Source organism: Anopheles coluzzii, chromosome 2 (genome assembly GCF_943734685.1).
Source record: "Anopheles coluzzii chromosome 2, AcolN3, whole genome shotgun sequence".
NCBI classification, from domain to species: domain Eukaryota; kingdom Metazoa; phylum Arthropoda; class Insecta; order Diptera; family Culicidae; genus Anopheles; species Anopheles coluzzii.
This window is the reverse complement of record NC_064670.1, coordinates 36,485,263-36,502,107: the sequence shown is the minus strand read 5'-3', so window position 1 is coordinate 36,502,107 and position 16,845 is coordinate 36,485,263. Positions and strand designations below refer to the sequence as shown.

At 46.1% G+C, this 16,845-nt stretch overlaps 2 protein-coding genes across 2 annotated transcripts; both read right to left on the bottom strand.

Moving 5' to 3' along the window:
• Window positions 1-1,338: 1,338 nt before the first annotated feature.
• Window positions 1,339-10,347, bottom strand: LOC120948932 (uncharacterized). The gene is made up of 6 exons (XM_040365809.2): window positions 9,415-10,347; window positions 8,956-9,221; window positions 7,567-7,692; window positions 4,789-4,929; window positions 3,272-4,670; window positions 1,339-3,201 (listed from the first exon to the last, which is right to left on the bottom strand). The coding sequence occupies exons 1-6, from the start codon at window positions 9,918-9,920 to the stop codon at window positions 2,592-2,594; spliced, it is 3,048 nt and encodes a 1,015-aa protein (XP_040221743.2). The 5' UTR covers window positions 9,921-10,347; the 3' UTR covers window positions 1,339-2,591.
• An 80-nt stretch (window positions 10,348-10,427) lies between these two features.
• LOC120948933 (dual specificity mitogen-activated protein kinase kinase 4-like) lies at window positions 10,428-15,735 on the bottom strand. The gene is made up of 5 exons (XM_040365811.2): window positions 14,940-15,735; window positions 14,084-14,808; window positions 13,843-13,983; window positions 13,670-13,755; window positions 10,428-13,588 (listed from the first exon to the last, which is right to left on the bottom strand). Exons 1-5 carry the CDS (start codon window positions 14,971-14,973, stop codon window positions 13,396-13,398), a joined length of 1,179 nt encoding a protein of 392 aa, XP_040221745.1. The 5' UTR covers window positions 14,974-15,735; the 3' UTR covers window positions 10,428-13,395.
• Window positions 15,736-16,845: the final 1,110 nt, after the last annotated feature.

The window sequence follows — 16,845 nt, the reverse complement described above, 5'->3', positions numbered from 1 at the left end:
CCGCAAGGTACACTATCGAGAGCTCCGTTGGTGGCAGCGCTCGACGAATGTATCGCTTTTTTCCTTCCCTTTTGAAGTTGCAATGATTTGGGCGTTGTTACAGCTGCATTGTTAGTGTGTAAAATAAATGCTTATCAAAGCTCTAGGCTAAATCAAATTGATCAGTACCCGTCGCACCAGGGTACGATGTGTGCGTATCTGCCCGTTTCACGATATTCCCGATATATTCACCTATCGTTAAAAACGGGTTATGCCGACGACGTTTCATGCCGAGTGCCATGCCAGTCGATACTAAAGCATAGTCGATGTGTGTTTAGGGGGGGGTGTATGTTTCGTAGGCCCCTACCATTATTTTTGTCTTAAATTAAGAACCAACAACTGCCAGTGATCGGTGAAAAGCTGCGTTTTGTTTTCTGCCTTCACTTCCTTTACATCCCACATTAGATGATATACTTCCAAAGATACGAGATATTAGAATGCTCTGTTTAGCAGAAGACTAGCCAGAAATCTTACTGTTGTAAATTAGCCGCTTAATTGCTTGAATTATGATCTGAAATGCAAAACACGCAATACGGACGGGAACACACACACAAACACGCGCGCGCGATGGGGGTACAGGGTTCGTTGTTACTTGTTATCGGATGGCTCGGAAAATTGCTACCAAGAATAGTTTACTTTGTAGATACAGTGCGCTAAATTATTATCCGTTTGAGCTTAACCAATTACCAATACCGAATTCATATCAGTTTTCAACAGGGTACAGGGTCGATGTTGTAGAAAGATAGTCAACCATCTTGCTCTTCAGCACGTCCGCCAACCTGCTGTTCAATCTTCCCACCAACTGCTTTACTTAAACCTTTACGCATAGCATGACTCTATACGGGGCTGGAAATGGTTATTTTCCTAAGATTTACCGTCATAGCACATTTAAAGGGAAAATCAATTTACACTGTCAAAGTTTTTGGTACATTCGAAAGAGCATCGATAAGGGTTCGTACATGCGTATTCAAATTGGTAAGCAAGAGGCAAACCAAAAAAACAAAACACAAAACCCGTGCTTCTATAAAGTACAGACAGCAGCAATATAATATTTGTGGTAGAAAGGCACACCAACTAAGTACGCACTCAAGTAAAACCGAAAGCGACCTCAAGCCGATCGTACATTCAGTTGCAAGGTCTGCCTGTTACAAGTGTATCTTGCGTATAAATAAATGTATGTTGTACAAAATGAAGCAAATGGGCTGGCAGATCGTAAATGAGTCCATCCGAACAAAGTCCGGCAAAATGTATCACGGACCAACTGTGTTAATATGGTTGCTAATGTCTGCAACAAGGATCGGGAGATCAAACAACGTGTTCTTGCCGATGATCAACTATAGAAACAACTATCCTTCTTCCACCAAAAGCCATCTAACATCGAGGAAATCTGAAAAACAAACAAACTATTTGCTATGCAATTATAGCTGATACGTGGAACACAATACCACATGGCCGGTTTCGTAGTACGGTCGTCTAGCCTACGAGATAATAACATACACGTCTTGGGTTCAAATCCTGTATGGACCGAGTCTCCTAAAAGCTGGACGGAAGGGTATATCTTCCTTTCTCTTTCTTTGTTGGTCTGCTCTCGATACAGCCCGTCGTCATGATATGACTCGTTCCTATCCTTGTAGACTCCCGATGTCCAATAAGTTTTACTCACCAATTGGCTACAATACAACAAACTCGTTGTGCTTCTCTGCGCCTTGACAACCTTATGGAATATGTCTCAGCTATCGAATCCTACCAATCTTGAATCCTAGCATGCTCGAATGACACCTCCAAAGATTGTCTGGAACATGCTTCAGGCTGGACATCGATCAAACACGCTCAGAGCGTTTGCATCCTCCGCTCGGATGGTGCAAGACTCGTGTCCATATAGGACCTCCGGACGTATTTGTGTGCCATATAAGTCATATTTATTGCGATCTTGAAGTCTTCTCGATCTCAGCAAATGGTGAATGCCGCTCAGTAAGCATGAAGCCCTTGAAACCGTAGAGAGGGTATGTCCTGCAGAGGATTACATTAAGTAGATATCACCAGAAGATATGAGAACTATCCTATGCATGTTGAAGTTTGAAGCCTGTTGTGCAATAAGGGTGATATGATGTATGCGGAAATGCTAGAATATAATGCCTCTTTTGAAGCCGTCTAAAACTGTAAGTCGAAGTCTATTCATTCCGGATTGAAACTCACACACCGATACCAACAAGGAATTTCCTAAGAAGAAAACACTTCACACGTTTGTTGCGACCATCGCGCAGCTAATCACATCTTCTTATGCCATACGCCATACGTGACATGGACGCTGTCCTCATGTAAGATGTTCCGAAGAATGATCCCGTATGTGTGAAAAGACAGTATGAACGTAAGGATGTCGCGCCCAACAGGTGAGTATGTTAGTAACTAAGAAAAGAACCTTAACACCCATTTATTACATAACTAGTATACAAACAGCTTCTTAACTATAGCTCTAGCTTCTAAATGTGAATGATAGATATGATGTTAGTGTGTTTTCTGAACGAATTTTGTGAAACATCAACACAACCTCTCTAAACGGCCGTTCCATTAACGAAATCATATTGACCAACGGAAGAACTGTCCGCTGGGCTGTTGAGAAACAGTTGCGAATGGGATTTGCGCCTTTCCTGCTCGATGCGGTCCAGATCGAAAACGGGCGATGGCAGCGAATGATTGCGGCTGCCTGTAATCGTTACCTGCTGTTGATGTTGCGTTCCATTGTGTCGATGGTGCTGATGGTGCACATGACGATGTGACTGTTGCTGCTGCTGGGATTGCTGTAGCATAGGGCGTAATGGTGGCGGTGTTGCCGGCTGACTGATGGGTACGAATATCTGGGGCGAAAGGATGGTTGGACGGCGCAACTGATGATGATGGTGCTGCTGCTGCTGCTGGGTAGTTAGATCACCGTAACTCCGGTACATATGAGAGGCAGAGGAAAAATCCTCCCGCTGATGTTGCCCACCAGCGGACAGGGCGGAAGTGTAGGTGGGTGGAGGAGGAGGATCCAGATATTTGGGACAATAAGAGGTGGTTGATGTACGGTTGATGTCTATAGAGGCAGGGTGTTGTAACGAGTGTCTTACACCACCTTTGTGCCATCTGCTATCCGAGGTGAGATCTTCGTGTGAAACGTTAGTCCTAAAATATACCCGCAAATTTTAAGCTTCTTCAAACCTGTGGACAGTGGGCCCCAACATTATATGCTCACCTTGCTGGTTCCAGCAAAAGTCCGCTGGCGGAAATTCGCTTCCGCTCCAGCGCTATCCGCTCTCCGAATCCGCCCGTCTCGTCTTCCGGTTCGCTGGCGGCTAGATGACGTTGCTGAAAGTTGCGCGGTAGCGTTTGTCTGTAGTCGACCGAACGTGCACGTCCGATCGGATCCCGCCGACGCCCATACCGGCCGTCGGTATCATGCATCAAATCATCCAACGAGTTGTCCGAATGTATGCGCTGCCGATAGTTGGATGTGCTGCTGGGCGGAAGCTGATCCTGAGTTGCTAGTCGGCGTCTTGCGTCTGCCGTCGAATTGCGTCTTCGCTGTGAACGGTTGCGTGCACCCGGGCCAGGCGAATGGAGCGATGAAGAGGACGGATCCACCACGTACACGCTCCGGTAGCTGTCGTCACCGTTGCGACCATCAATGTAGTAGATGTTCTTTGGTTTTGGCCGTGGTCCCACCTTTTTGCAGAACTCATTGAAAAGCTTCTCTTTGGAAAGCTCCCGGGACAGATAGTGACGGGACAGACCGCATATGTTGCTCACTTTCCCCGTCATCTCATCGTCGCTACGCGCGGGTGATCGGGAACGGGCTCGTCGATTGCGCACTGAACCTTCCTGCTCACCGAGCGGGACTAGATCTGTGTAGGTTGAAACACTGCGCGTGAGCTTACCGGTTGACGACCAGTAATGGGTGTACTCCATGTTGCTATCCGGTGTGCGAGCATCAACGCCCTGGTCTGTACGTTCGCCATCGCCGTTGGCTCGTACCCGTGACCAGGTAACACTCCGGTCAGGTTTTACCTGTGCCGGCTCCATGTAGAGCAGATCCGTAAGACTCTTCGACAACCCTTCGTGCGTCATTCTTCCATATGCACGTCTATGCAGATTACATTCCACCTCATTGTCGTCCACCTGTTGTTCGCGTTGCTGCTGAAGTTGTGACTGCTGCTGTTGCTGTTCCTGCTCGAAGTAATATCGCGGCGATGTCTCACAGTCGTCGAGCCCATCGTAAGGGTATCGGTAGTCAACGATAGGTGGACCATCTTGGTGACCTTTTCCAGGCTCTTCGCCCGGATGGGCCCATTCCCGGCGGTAGTGCAAATTGTACTGTATGCCACCGGACAGGTTCTGGTAGGTGGGGTAGGACGATGACTGGTCGCCGTGATGCGCACTGTCGTACTCGTCCTGCTGCACATTGGAGTAGATCAGCACGTTCAAGATGCCCGACAGCTCGGTAATGATGAACCCGAACACGTACAGCAGGAAGCTTTGCCCGTAGCGGAACGAAAACTGGGGTGCCTGCAGGGACGACCTTGGCCGCAGCTTGGAACCTATTTCTGCCTTCAGTATCGAGATGTACATTATCAGGCCAATCAGCATCAGCAACCCTGTGCGTGGAAAGGATGAAATACGAGATATCGGGACTCTGTATTGAGAAAAGCCATCGAGAGGTGTGTGCCTGGCCGTGGCAGGCAAGTGCTAGCCTGCGGGTGAAACATTACCTACCGGATATTATAAATAGCACCCCGGAGACGAAGTAGCAGATTTTGTGCTTCGTCGAGCACATGGCCACCAGGAACAGGCCGTAGCTGACGATGAGGACCCCGTTCGAGGCGAGAAAGAACGGTGACGAATGCGTTACGGTATCTGCAAATAAGGAGACCGATAATTATTTCCGCACCTGCCCACCACTTCCGGTGCACCCGTGAACGTCACACCAACAACACTGACACACACGGGGGCGCCCAGTTTTGGGGTGTACGATCAAACTACCCGTGTCCTCCCTACTGCAACAAAAAATGACATATTGAAGGTGTCTAAACTCGCTTGGATATTCATTGCGAAAGTGTTTCCGAATTTCTGACCCGATTCGGGGTGCTGCGTGAACAAAAATATGGCATTAGATGGAGAAAAGGTGATTTGGGACATACAGGCACACACACACACACATGCACACATGCATACCAGACACAGTTCGGAAACATACAAGCCTGCCAAACATAATTGGATTATCGGTGCATGATACCACACACACCGACCGTTATCCGTGTTACCTATGTCCACCTGAGGAAATGTTCAAAGTGCCTTTTTTTTGGAAGCCGTTAGGTAATGCTACGTTTCGGGCCTAGCGGAGGGGTCGGAGTTGCCATGATTGCACATTACCCTATGATCGCTTGTGCTCGAATCGAAAGCATTGGCAATGGTTGCCGCCGATACGTGACGGTGGCAATTGCTGGGTAGTGCCACCGTTTTTAGGGACGGCAACGGAAGACTGACAAAGAAGGTTTCATTGACCGTTTTTGATTTGAAAGTAGTTCTAATGAAAGTGTCTTTCTTAATGCTTCATCGCAAACGAAAAGGGTAAAGAGAGTATTTAAATCATCTAACAGCGCCACCCATACATAATGTATGCCTAATTAAACTCTATTTCCCCCCGTTGCTCCACCAAACTGCAAAATAGCTCGCTCATATCAAAAGGATTCGTTCGTTTTCCGTGGAAGGGAATTTTAATCTCGTCTAATGTACAACTCACGTACAAACATACACATGGAGCCTTAACGGTGGTGCCGGGAGGTGTACAAATTATGAGGAACGAATGCTGATGCTTCCCACGAATCGTTCCGATTCGTGCTAAGTGCACACCGGGGTGCCCTATTGCATTGATGCACAGCTCTCTTGCCCAAGATTTTGTCACGGTTTGTTCAATGAAGAAAGCAATGATGGTTTGATAATGCGGCATCGGGATACATTGCAGCGGCGTAGTAGGCGTTCCAGTTGACACACAAACAATCGGGTGCATTCATTTGAAAAGAGGGGAGTTGGGGGATGCAAAGACAAGTTGCAGCAAATGAAAAGGAAAATCTCGGTCATCTGGTCACCTGGCCAGTGGGAAGCTGATCGATGACCGGCGGAGGCATAAAGGCGGTCCAGTTCAGGGTAGAACAAGGGCACTGTCGGTGGATCGGTGGACCGAACCATCACACCTACTTTGCGAACGGTTGTCTGGAACGGTGCCCCAACTCTCACTAGCACCTCCTGTTCTCCCACTCTCACCCGCTCCTTTTCATACTAATACTATGCTGATGCACATCAAAAGGATTCTGGTTCTGTTGATAATTATATTACATCATAATGGGGACACAACTCGGTGGTGGTATCGGTTCCCTAGCCGTATGGCTGACCATAGAATAGCGGCGGCCATTAGCTTTGAACCACGTTTTGTGGGTGACCGTGTGTTAGAAGAGTTACTACAGGTGGGCATTCTCGCAAGTGCTACTAAAGGGTGAAAGTGTCGCAGTAATATTTAGTTTTTTGTTTTCTAGATTATTAGTTTTATTAGGGTTGGGGTTTTATTATGGTTGAACTTCGCTAGGCCGCTAAGAGTTAACATTATCCTATGGCTCAATGCAGGGATTTTCTTTGGAACTGGTGTACTTCATATGTTTATTGCATTTTCTTTCTTTATGCAATTGATTGTTTTCAAATATATTTTGTTATACTGTCTTTAATCATTCAACGGTATTGACGATATAAATGTATTGTAAATAAACATATTCAATTTCTTCAGTAGTTTAGCAAGGACATTGTTAGAGAATGTTGACTTGGCAGGGTCTCCACTGAATTTTTAATTGTTTCACATATATTTTTTAAATTCCACTGCCACTGTTTATTGAGCATTTCCTAAAACAATTTGAATCTTAGGGTTTGACCTGCTATGGTGCTGAGAAGAAAAGGAAAATCACGCGCCACGTGCTAAATAGGAAGAAAAAGGTCCTTAGCACATGTTTAAAGTTTAATTTCTACATGTTTACTATTCGTAGATGGCGATAGGACTGCCATAAAACGAGGAAGAGATTTGCAACAAAGTGTTTTTATCTCCAGTAATTTAGAAATATGAACTGTTGTACCAAAAAGCTCCTCTTAAAGAAAGCGCATATTCAAAACATTATAATTTTTTTGGAACAATTTCCCAAAACTGCTATGTTACAGGAATATCCTTGATAAGCTTTGAACAATTGAGGCATTCTTTCACCTTTCTGGCTGAAAATTCGTTCCTTTTCTCGTGTTCTCGCTTATCGTAATTTCTCCACCGGTGTAAATTTAGGCCATTAAAACATACACCATGCTTTGGATTTAACCAACAACGCCCCGGACCAATTCGGCGAGCGTTAAGCCGACCCTTTGCCGGGTATGGGCACCGTTCATTAGTACCACACCAACCAAAAAGCACCGTTTTCCACCCATCCAAGCGATGACTGTGCATTGTTTCTGCGCCATACTTACACGGAATGGCATTCGTCGAATCGTTCGGATCCGGGCTGTATCCCTCGGTCGGGAAGTAGTCAATGCTCGAGCATTGGAATTCATCGCCTCCCATTTGATGCTGCGATTGTCCCGGGGCGGTACCACCTGTGGAAATTAAAATGTAAAAATCGAATGAAAAACAGTACAACCACTACCAGTGAAATGATGGATGGTGCAGCATTGCTTCTTGCGTGTTTCGCTTCGTTTTGAGTGCAAGATTCGAACTCTTAAGCAATCGGAGGAAGGGAGAGGAAAGGTAAAAAAATAATAAATCAGAACGAAAGGAAAATCAGAGACCTCAACTTCGAACGAGGACAGCAAAAAAAGGGATAAAACAAGCAGAAGGTGCAAAAAAGGAGCAACAACAAAAAAGCGAAGACGAAGCAAACTGCCGTCAAGTGTCATTTCCGATGTGTCGTGGCGCTGTATCCGGTGCGGTAAGCGGCTGAGTACAACTTGTGCCTAGACTCTGGTGAGCACCCAGTGCTGAACTGGTACTCCACCCCCCCTCGTAAGTGTAGGTTGCGACTTGGGACGGGTTGTTGCATCGTTCGAGCGGTTAAACCCCGCCGATTCACCGTTTCTCGCAGTCGGTCGCGATTTTTCTACGATTTCCGATTTCCGGTGATTACGGCGTACCACCGGGTGGAGTTTACTACCTTTGGGCTGATGGTCCTGGGGCTGTGTCTTCGAACCACACGCCTCTGATTTTACCGCACCAGCTGAGAGAGGGTTTATTTCAGCGAGCAGATATATGTCGTTTCGGGTGTACGAGGTAGGTGAAAATTATAAAAATACCCTGGAAAACTATCTGGAGACAGAGTACGTAACCTTTACGCGGACATGGTAGCAGCGTTGGATTTGTATGCTTTTCTTCGTTCTTACGTTCTCGCAATTTGATTTGAGGACTCGCATTGCGAACCAAGTTACTGGTAATTGGTGCCCCCGGCAAAAGAGTACACTGCTAAACTGTGTTACTGCTACTGTTCTTCGCCACAAATTCACTTACACAAACACTTCTTCCCAGGCACGCCATTTTTCGAACATCCTACCGACGCTTTCGGTCAAATGAAATCAAAAATCAATTTCGCCACTAATGATCATTGCTGTATCCGTTACCATAGTTACGGTGGGCAGAGGGCAGGACGCATTCGCTTTGTTTAGCGAACCAGCAAGCGTTGTTCATTACAGTTCATCACTTCCGGAAGTAACTTCGAGCGTGATGAAAAGAGAGGTACCTTTAACTCATCCGGCCCCGTAACCATCGATAGGGAATTTTAGGTAAAACACTACGGCGTAGCACATTCTTCGGTGTACTTTAATAATACGTTGGACGGTATTTCGATGCAAACAAAAGCAGCAACTTACCACTGTACTTGCTGCAGAGCATCCACAGCGATGATTTGGTGTACTTGGTCAGAAACGCACCGCTGAGATCGTCTTTCGTGGCCGGTATCAGGTGCGGATGCTGTATGTTCAGTTGCTGCTGGTTGTGCACGCTGTTGATGCTGGTGATCGGTGTCAGTGTGCTGTGTCCGTGCGTATTGTTGTGGTACGTTGTGACCGGGATCTTCTCCTCGGTTAGTAACCACTGTGGTCCGACTACTGCCGCAATTACGAGAGCTAAAGAAAAGCTGTACAGTGCGATTCCCCAAGAAGGTAAGTTCAGATTACAAAACCGCCCAAAACACAGCACTTTGCATTCTTTCATGCCGGGATGTGCAAACGTCTTTGCCTGCTGTGGTCTGTTGCTATGGTAGTTTGTCACCTTGGATAGAATCTTCTTTGAAGACACGAGTAAGTGCAACACAACAGCACCATACTAACCTGGAGACGACGGGCGTTATCATTAGCATCCAGTGCTGGCTTCTACTCATTCCGTTCGATCGTTCCGAGTCAGATCCGCCACCGCTGGACAGCGTAGCGAAGGAGCAAATGTTCTTTAGCCGCTCAAACCGACCCCGGTGCGGCTCGTTGATGCTGATGCCCGAGTCTTCCCGGCAGAGGCGATTTCCGATCAACGCTAGATCACCGTTTGCCAGCTGCACCTCGATGCCGTTGTCGTCGTAATTGTTCGACCGTCGGCCATAGCTGCCGACGCGTTCCGAAACGGTCGGCAACGGACGGACAGCGGCTCCACCGGAAGTTCCACGGTGCGATCGCTCCTGCTCGTACTCCATCTCGGCAGCCGCCCCTAATCCATTGAAGGGAAAGCGATGGACGGCCGGTGGAAACACAGCCGGAACGCTCGTATCCATCATGGACGGATCGAGCGAATCATCCAGCGAAATGGTGGACGGTGCACGGCGCTGCTGCACCGTGTGAATACGCATTTTCGGATAATTCTTTCCTTTTTCTAACACAGTATCACTTAGCAGGCGTAGGCTAGAGCACACAAAACATGGGTTATGTTTAGCACACGCACTTTAAATCCGCGAACATTGGTCAAACACGCGGACTCGCCGTTGCGAGTGACTTCAACGGCACAGCTTCCAGGTAACCGTGTGACACACAGGCCAACGACGAAGACGACAAAGATGCACTTCTGCGCTATTGCCATCGACGATGGTGGTTGGTACGCGACTGAACCCGCGGGAAGGTTCGTTCTCGAGCACGACCGAGCACGTGGTGGTTGGAAAATTCGCACGCGCTCTCGCATCAGGACACGAAGACGATCCAGTTCGTGCCGCGTCGTGTCCGTAAACACGAGACGTACAGCGCGCATCGCATTCTTTCTACAGTAATCAATATGTGTGAAGTTATGAATGAATTTTAGGAAAAGAAAAAAAAAACTAAAAACTTCAAAGTTTGGTAAGCTGCCAAGGTATTTAGTCCGCGTGTTTGTAAGTGTGGGTGTTGTGGTTTTTATTTTCAATTTCCTTATTTTCTTCCTTCACAGTTCCCTGCACGGAAATACGCACCGTTGTGTTGTTACGTACGCTTGCACCCCGGCACTATATGCATGCATAAATTGGTGTGTTTAGTAACTTATGCTCTGCTAAAAAACACATTCCGGCTCCTGTATTGATGTGGTGACGATTGGACACGTGGTGGTGCGTTTTTTTTCCTTAAATTTCATCCGTATTTCAAAAATTCTTAATTTACTTTTCAATTAGCGCAAGTGTGCTTCCGTTAGAATTGTATTATTGTTCGCAAATGGTGTGTATTTTTTCTTCGGTTGTTTAGTTACGTTTGCACCGCTCTAGGTTAGTAGTTCTCGTTTTGCTATGCGCTGCGATTGTTGGACAATTCCCCTAAATTATACATCTTACTTATTAGCATAACTAATGTCAGACATTCGCTATCGCACACAACACAACGGGGAGTTTTTTATCCACATGTTTCATACATCATATCTTTAAACGCACACCCACTCCCTGCCCGCACCCTTCTAAATCCAATGTCACAGTTAAAACTTACGCAAAACTTACCACAAACTGACTTTCGATCTCATTTTTGAAATCATCGATCCCCCCGGGTATTATCTTTATGTTTATTCCTGCCTTTTTTGTTCATGCATTACACTATTCCTCGCCACAAAACAACTACGATAAAGCTCTTGCGTGTTGTGTGTGTGTATGTGTGTATATGGGTGTATTATCTTACTGCTTGCCTAGGTTTATATGCTAAATACTTCCTTGTAAATATATAGTGCGCTAGAATCATTTGCCCACGGCGTGTGCAGCCTGGCAGCGTGTAGTGCAACTGCAAAACGTATTGAGCGCGCGCGGTCGCCCAAAGAACGCAACATCCGCGGGGGGTAGGGGTGGGTGGTGGTAACAATAATACCTAGGATGGGATGTATGTGTGTTTGTGTTGCTAAAGGTGAAATCATTATAGGAATGGCAAAACGAGAAATTAAAACACAAGGATACCTCTTTGGCCGAATTCGGCTTCCGTTGGTCACACGGGTACTCTTTACCTAGCGATCTTCCCTTTTCCGTTTCCAAACATGCACACGCTTACTACAAACGACAGACGACGGCGACGACGACATACTGACATATCTCTTTATAAGGCAACCACAGTAGAAAAGCGTAGATAAAAAGAGTAGGCGTAGAAAATGTGTGCTAGCACTCGCACTTGAACCAACCGTGCACTTACGCTAGGACTGTTAGGACAATTTGCAGAACTTTATAACGAATAACGCACCCACCTGACTAAGTGTGAGTGTGTGTGTGTGTGCAAGTGCGTGTATGTGTGTGTGTGTGTGGCTGTGTGGATTCGATCGAATACCATTCTCTACTATCGAACTTGGAACATTAGCTAAAATAACGGAAATTTAGTATTGAAATTTAAAAGAGAAAACGCGAGGATTGATGAAAGCACAGTTAACATTCAACGGTACAGTTCAAGTATAGTGGCTCTTTCTCGTCATGTTTTTCTTCTATTGCGCCAGAACTCTAGTGTTCAAGTAGTTACTCCGGAAGAAAGTGTTATGAATATTCTACCCTCCAGCACAGCGACACGCGGGACTAATGGAGAGGATCATTTTTGTTTTGTTTTTTTTTTTTAACAATTGCTAAAAATCGTTCCTCTTGCCATGTTTTCTTTTGCTTGCTGTTGCTATCCTTATTACTACTGTTACTACTACTAGAACACTATAATACCTGCTACTACTCGTTTCCTGCTAGCGAAAACGTTTCCTGTGTATTGTGTGAGTGGTAGTAAATCCGTGTTTAAACGTTTTGTTTGGTTTTTAGTAGATAATTAGTGGTGTAGTTTTAGTACTCGTTTCCTCTGTATGTGTGTCTGCTCTCACATTACCATTACGCTACAGTTTGCTAATCGCTACTATCATTTATCTCATCATTGCATCACAAAATGGCTTTAATAGAAAAATGAAAACCAGTCAAAAGGATCACATTTTGCCTACGTTTTGTTTTCCCCGCTTTTCAACAACTAACAACAACCAACTGTGTAGGATATTGCAGGTTCTACATATGAATGTTATTCATCTCTTTCCCTTCCCTTCCCACTCTCTTCCACGTTTACACATCGTGTTATCAGCTTTTACTGTTTTATCCTTACTCGTCCAGAAATCGTCCCGTTTCCTTCCATTCATTCTGGGGTGCACAACAAAATGAGGATTACACAAGGAGCCTAATTTTTCTTTGCTTTGCTACTTACTTGCTAATTGTGTGTGTGTTTGATTATTTGTAATTGTGTATGTGAGTGAATGGTAGTAGTTGTTTCAATGTTTACGAACAAAATCTGCCTTTATTCCTGACCGGGATAAATTCCTGCGCATTTGTCCGTTTTTCTTTTCAATTATGTTTACTTTACCTATCAAAGAATCTCGTGTGTTTTGTTTCTTTAAAAAAAACGAATGCTTAATCAGAAATCAATCCGAATTGCCACAATGTTGTGTATCCATGAAAAAAAAAATTTAATTCGCTGTCCAGAATTCTAGTTCATTATTGTCCGCGCCCTTATTTTACTGTTGGGATTTTGAGTTAAAACATTGCTGTTGCTGATAGTTTAAGTCCGTTACGAGCAAACCGAATTGTTCTGAAGGTTTTTTTTTTCAAATTCTACATGCTTAATTTCTGAATAAACTGAAATAGAGAGGTAGGAAATTCGATAGTAATTGCACAATGCAACGAATCTAAGCCGAATGTATCCTTCAAAACTAGACTAAAACGTTTGGACAGGTGTGGAGAGAGTGAGAGGTGGAATTTTTAAACAAAAGATAGTGCACAATCAAAATGCGACCTAACTTACACGTCGTTTGATACGTTTCTACCGGAACGAATAGATATTATGCATATTGCGTAACGGGGTAACTTTTTTCCCACTGCTCACACCCTAATTGAAGCTTTCGTTCCAACCTTCCGCTGGCAGGTCCGTGGTAAACTGCGTGATACCATTGTTGGCCATCGATTCCAGCACTTCGCTTACGTACGCCGCTACGTCTGTGTCACTCTTTTCGGCCTGCTGAATGAACGGATGCTGCAACAGCCGACCGTACTTGGGACGATCGCGCTCGTCTTTAATTAAACTGAAAACATGAAGCAAACGAGGTGCCGGTGCACATTAGATATGATGAAACTGGCAGCCGAAATGCGGTGATGGCACTTACCAGGTATTTACAAAATTTACAAAATCTATCGAAAATTCCATCCCATTGTAGGTGGTGGACAGTCTAGGCGGGTCACCTTCGACAACCTAAGGCGAAAGCCGATCAGAGAAGAGAAGAAAACAATGTTTACACTTCCTGCACGTTGTTGCATACTTTCTCCCCCTTCGCTGTACCTGTGAAAGCTGCTCAAACACGGAGCCCCACTTTGGATAGGGGAACTTCCCGGTCGCCACCTCCATCAGCGTAATTCCGAGCGACCACACGTCACTGCGCACGTCATAGCCCTTAGCGCGCTGGGGATCGATGCGTTCGGGCTGTCGAAAACAAAGAAAAGAAAAGACAAACAGACACATACCGGTCCGGGGTTAATCGTAACGTATCCTCCGCACCCTTTAGTCTCTCTCTCTCTCTTACCGCCATGTACGGCCGGCAGCCGGCATCCTTGGTGCGTGCGATCGAATCCACTAGCTGGCCGGAGATGCCGAAATCGCACAGCTTAATGTCGCCGTTCCGTTTCAGCAGTATATTGCTCGGTTTTACATCCCGGTGGATAATTTTCAGCTCCTCCTTCAGATAGTTGAGCGCGCGGACCGTCGCGAACGTGATCTGCGCCAGTATCGGTTCCGGGATGGGGCTCTGTTGCTTTTCGCAGATAAACTTGTAGAACTTGTCTAGCGACGTGTCCATCAGCTCCATGCAGATCCAGCAGTCGCCCTCCTTGAACAGTGCCCCGTAGAACGTGACGATGGTGTTGCAGTCGTTCGACTTCATCACCACCTCCAGATCCATCAGCAGCTGCTTCTGCTCCTTCTCGTCCACGGTCGAGCGGATCCGCTTCACCGCCATCACCGTGCCCGTGTGCGTGAACTTCATCCGGTTGACGGCACCGAACGCACCGCGCCCTATTTCACCCTCGTCGATCATATCTTCCGAGGTGAAGTCGTACGTTTGGTTTGGCGCGATCTGTAGTTTGCCCGCCGTCGCCTGCATTCGTATGCGTTCGCGCGTCGGATCCGGTATGACCGGCGCCTGCCCGCCCTGGCATCCTTGGAAGCTGAGCTTTTTGGACGGTTTCCTTCGCTCGCCGTTCAGTTCCAGCGGCAGTGGCATGAAGGGACGTGCTGAGGATGGTGTGGTTGCTGGATGTGGAAGGTATAGGAGAGTGAGCAGCAAGAAAGAGAGAGAGAGAGATTAAATTCCATTCGATACCAGTTCGACGACCGACCGACCGACCGACCGTGCCAACGCGCACGGACACACGCTGTTTTACCTGGGGAGGATTGTGAACTCTGATCGTCTGACATTGGTCCTAGGAAGTAGGCGCAGCGGTGTACGGGTGTTTCGATTTGGTGAATAGTTAATGGTTCACCTACAGGGGGCCTTTCAACTTTGGAACTTCTTGACGACGTAGGGCGGCTACTTGTTTCGACCGAAGGCAGGGCACGCAAAACGTTCACTGGAACACATACACCTTCACCGTTGTGGTAGTAGCTCCCGTGACCAGAGCTTGGACGAATTTTCGTACGGCACCTGCAGTTGCCTACACCGTCACCATAAATAACACACACCTGATTCACCAAGCGGGTGGTGGCGTACACAAGTTGCTCGGAAGGACGGATTGAGGGTGGACGACAGCGGGTTCGTGTGATGTAGCGACGGATCGGAACCTCGGTCAGTAACTCGACGCTTGCAAGACGATTTTCCAGCAGGTGCGGGTGTAGATGGTAACAGAACACACACGCACAGCGGTACCCCTGTGCTAATGCCACACAGCTGAGGAAATGTTTGTTCCCGAGCTCGTGCGTTCTGGGGACGGGCAAACTTTTCTTTGTTGACGGGCAGGACCGGTTTCGCCTTTGCTCGTTTGCATCGAGCAACCTTTCACCAGTGCGCTAGATACACTTTTCCTAATGGGTCACTAATTTCCGGATTTTTTTCTCTCTTTTCACCAGCACCTACCGAAGTTTACTTTACGCTTTTACCCGTGTTTCGTGGTTCTTGGGTGATGAAAGCTCTAGAATTCCAGGTAGCACAATTACGTTGACGTTTGACAGTTGTGACGGGGTTTGTTGAGTTGTACAAAGATGCATGTCGGCCAGGCTCATTCATTTCACATCAATTGACAATTAGGCAGCGGTCTATCTTGTTGCGCGCAACATTGTTGCTGGCAAAATGTATGGATTTTGACAACTAGCGCAACTTTGCGTGCGTTTTGTTGACATCCGCTAAATTTGGAATTTTTGCATTTATAATACATTTTTTGGTGTATATTTTATTTTTTCAACACTTTATTCAACAAGTAAATGATAAAAAATTAACTCTGAACTGTTTATTGGCTAATTTTTGACGCTAAACAATGGCTAGTCAGCCGTACCGGCGAACTCGTTCGTTCCTGGGAACGTTCGCCGCGACGCTCATTTTCACTCATTTCATAGCCCTCTAGATCAAAAATAAGAAAACCGTGTAGATTTTGTACTGGCCAACCTAGCGGTACACCCCTGTCCAATCATGAGCGACGAATGTTTCTCGTCGAACGAGTTCGCCGGTATTTTTCGATAAAATCAATAGACACACAAAAATGCACATAATAACAAAGAAATCTGTTCTATTTGCTAAGCTTTGTGTGCGGAATGTTGTGAGCTAACCTGGCCCGGACTCATTCACGGCGGTAACTCACGGATGACAGCAAAGCGTCATCCGTCAATGTATGCGTGTGATCGATCCGGGGGTCATCGGTTGCGCGGTCACGGACGTTGACCGCCAAACACCAGCGCGCACTGAAGAACTAGCGGTCAGCAAGGAAGCGTGCTCGAAGCCAACACCAAATTGTAACCAAGTGAAGTTGAATATATACGTTAGTAAATTTATTAGTAACGCGTGAGTTTTATTCGACCACCTCTGCGATCGAAAGAACATAAAACGGAAACCAATGGTTAACGGTTCAAAAATGACGTAAAGTCCCTCAACTATGGTGGTGATATATTAAAAAAAGATTTGATGATTTGTTTATGCACGAAATTTAAAATCATGTGAGTATGAGTCATAATCTTACGTAAATTATCCATGCGGCTCGTAGATAATAAGGAATTAATGTGAAAATTGAAAAAATAATGTTTTCTTAATTTTTATCTCCAAAAATGTCGAAAACACAATGGATTATAGAATAAATTCACGGA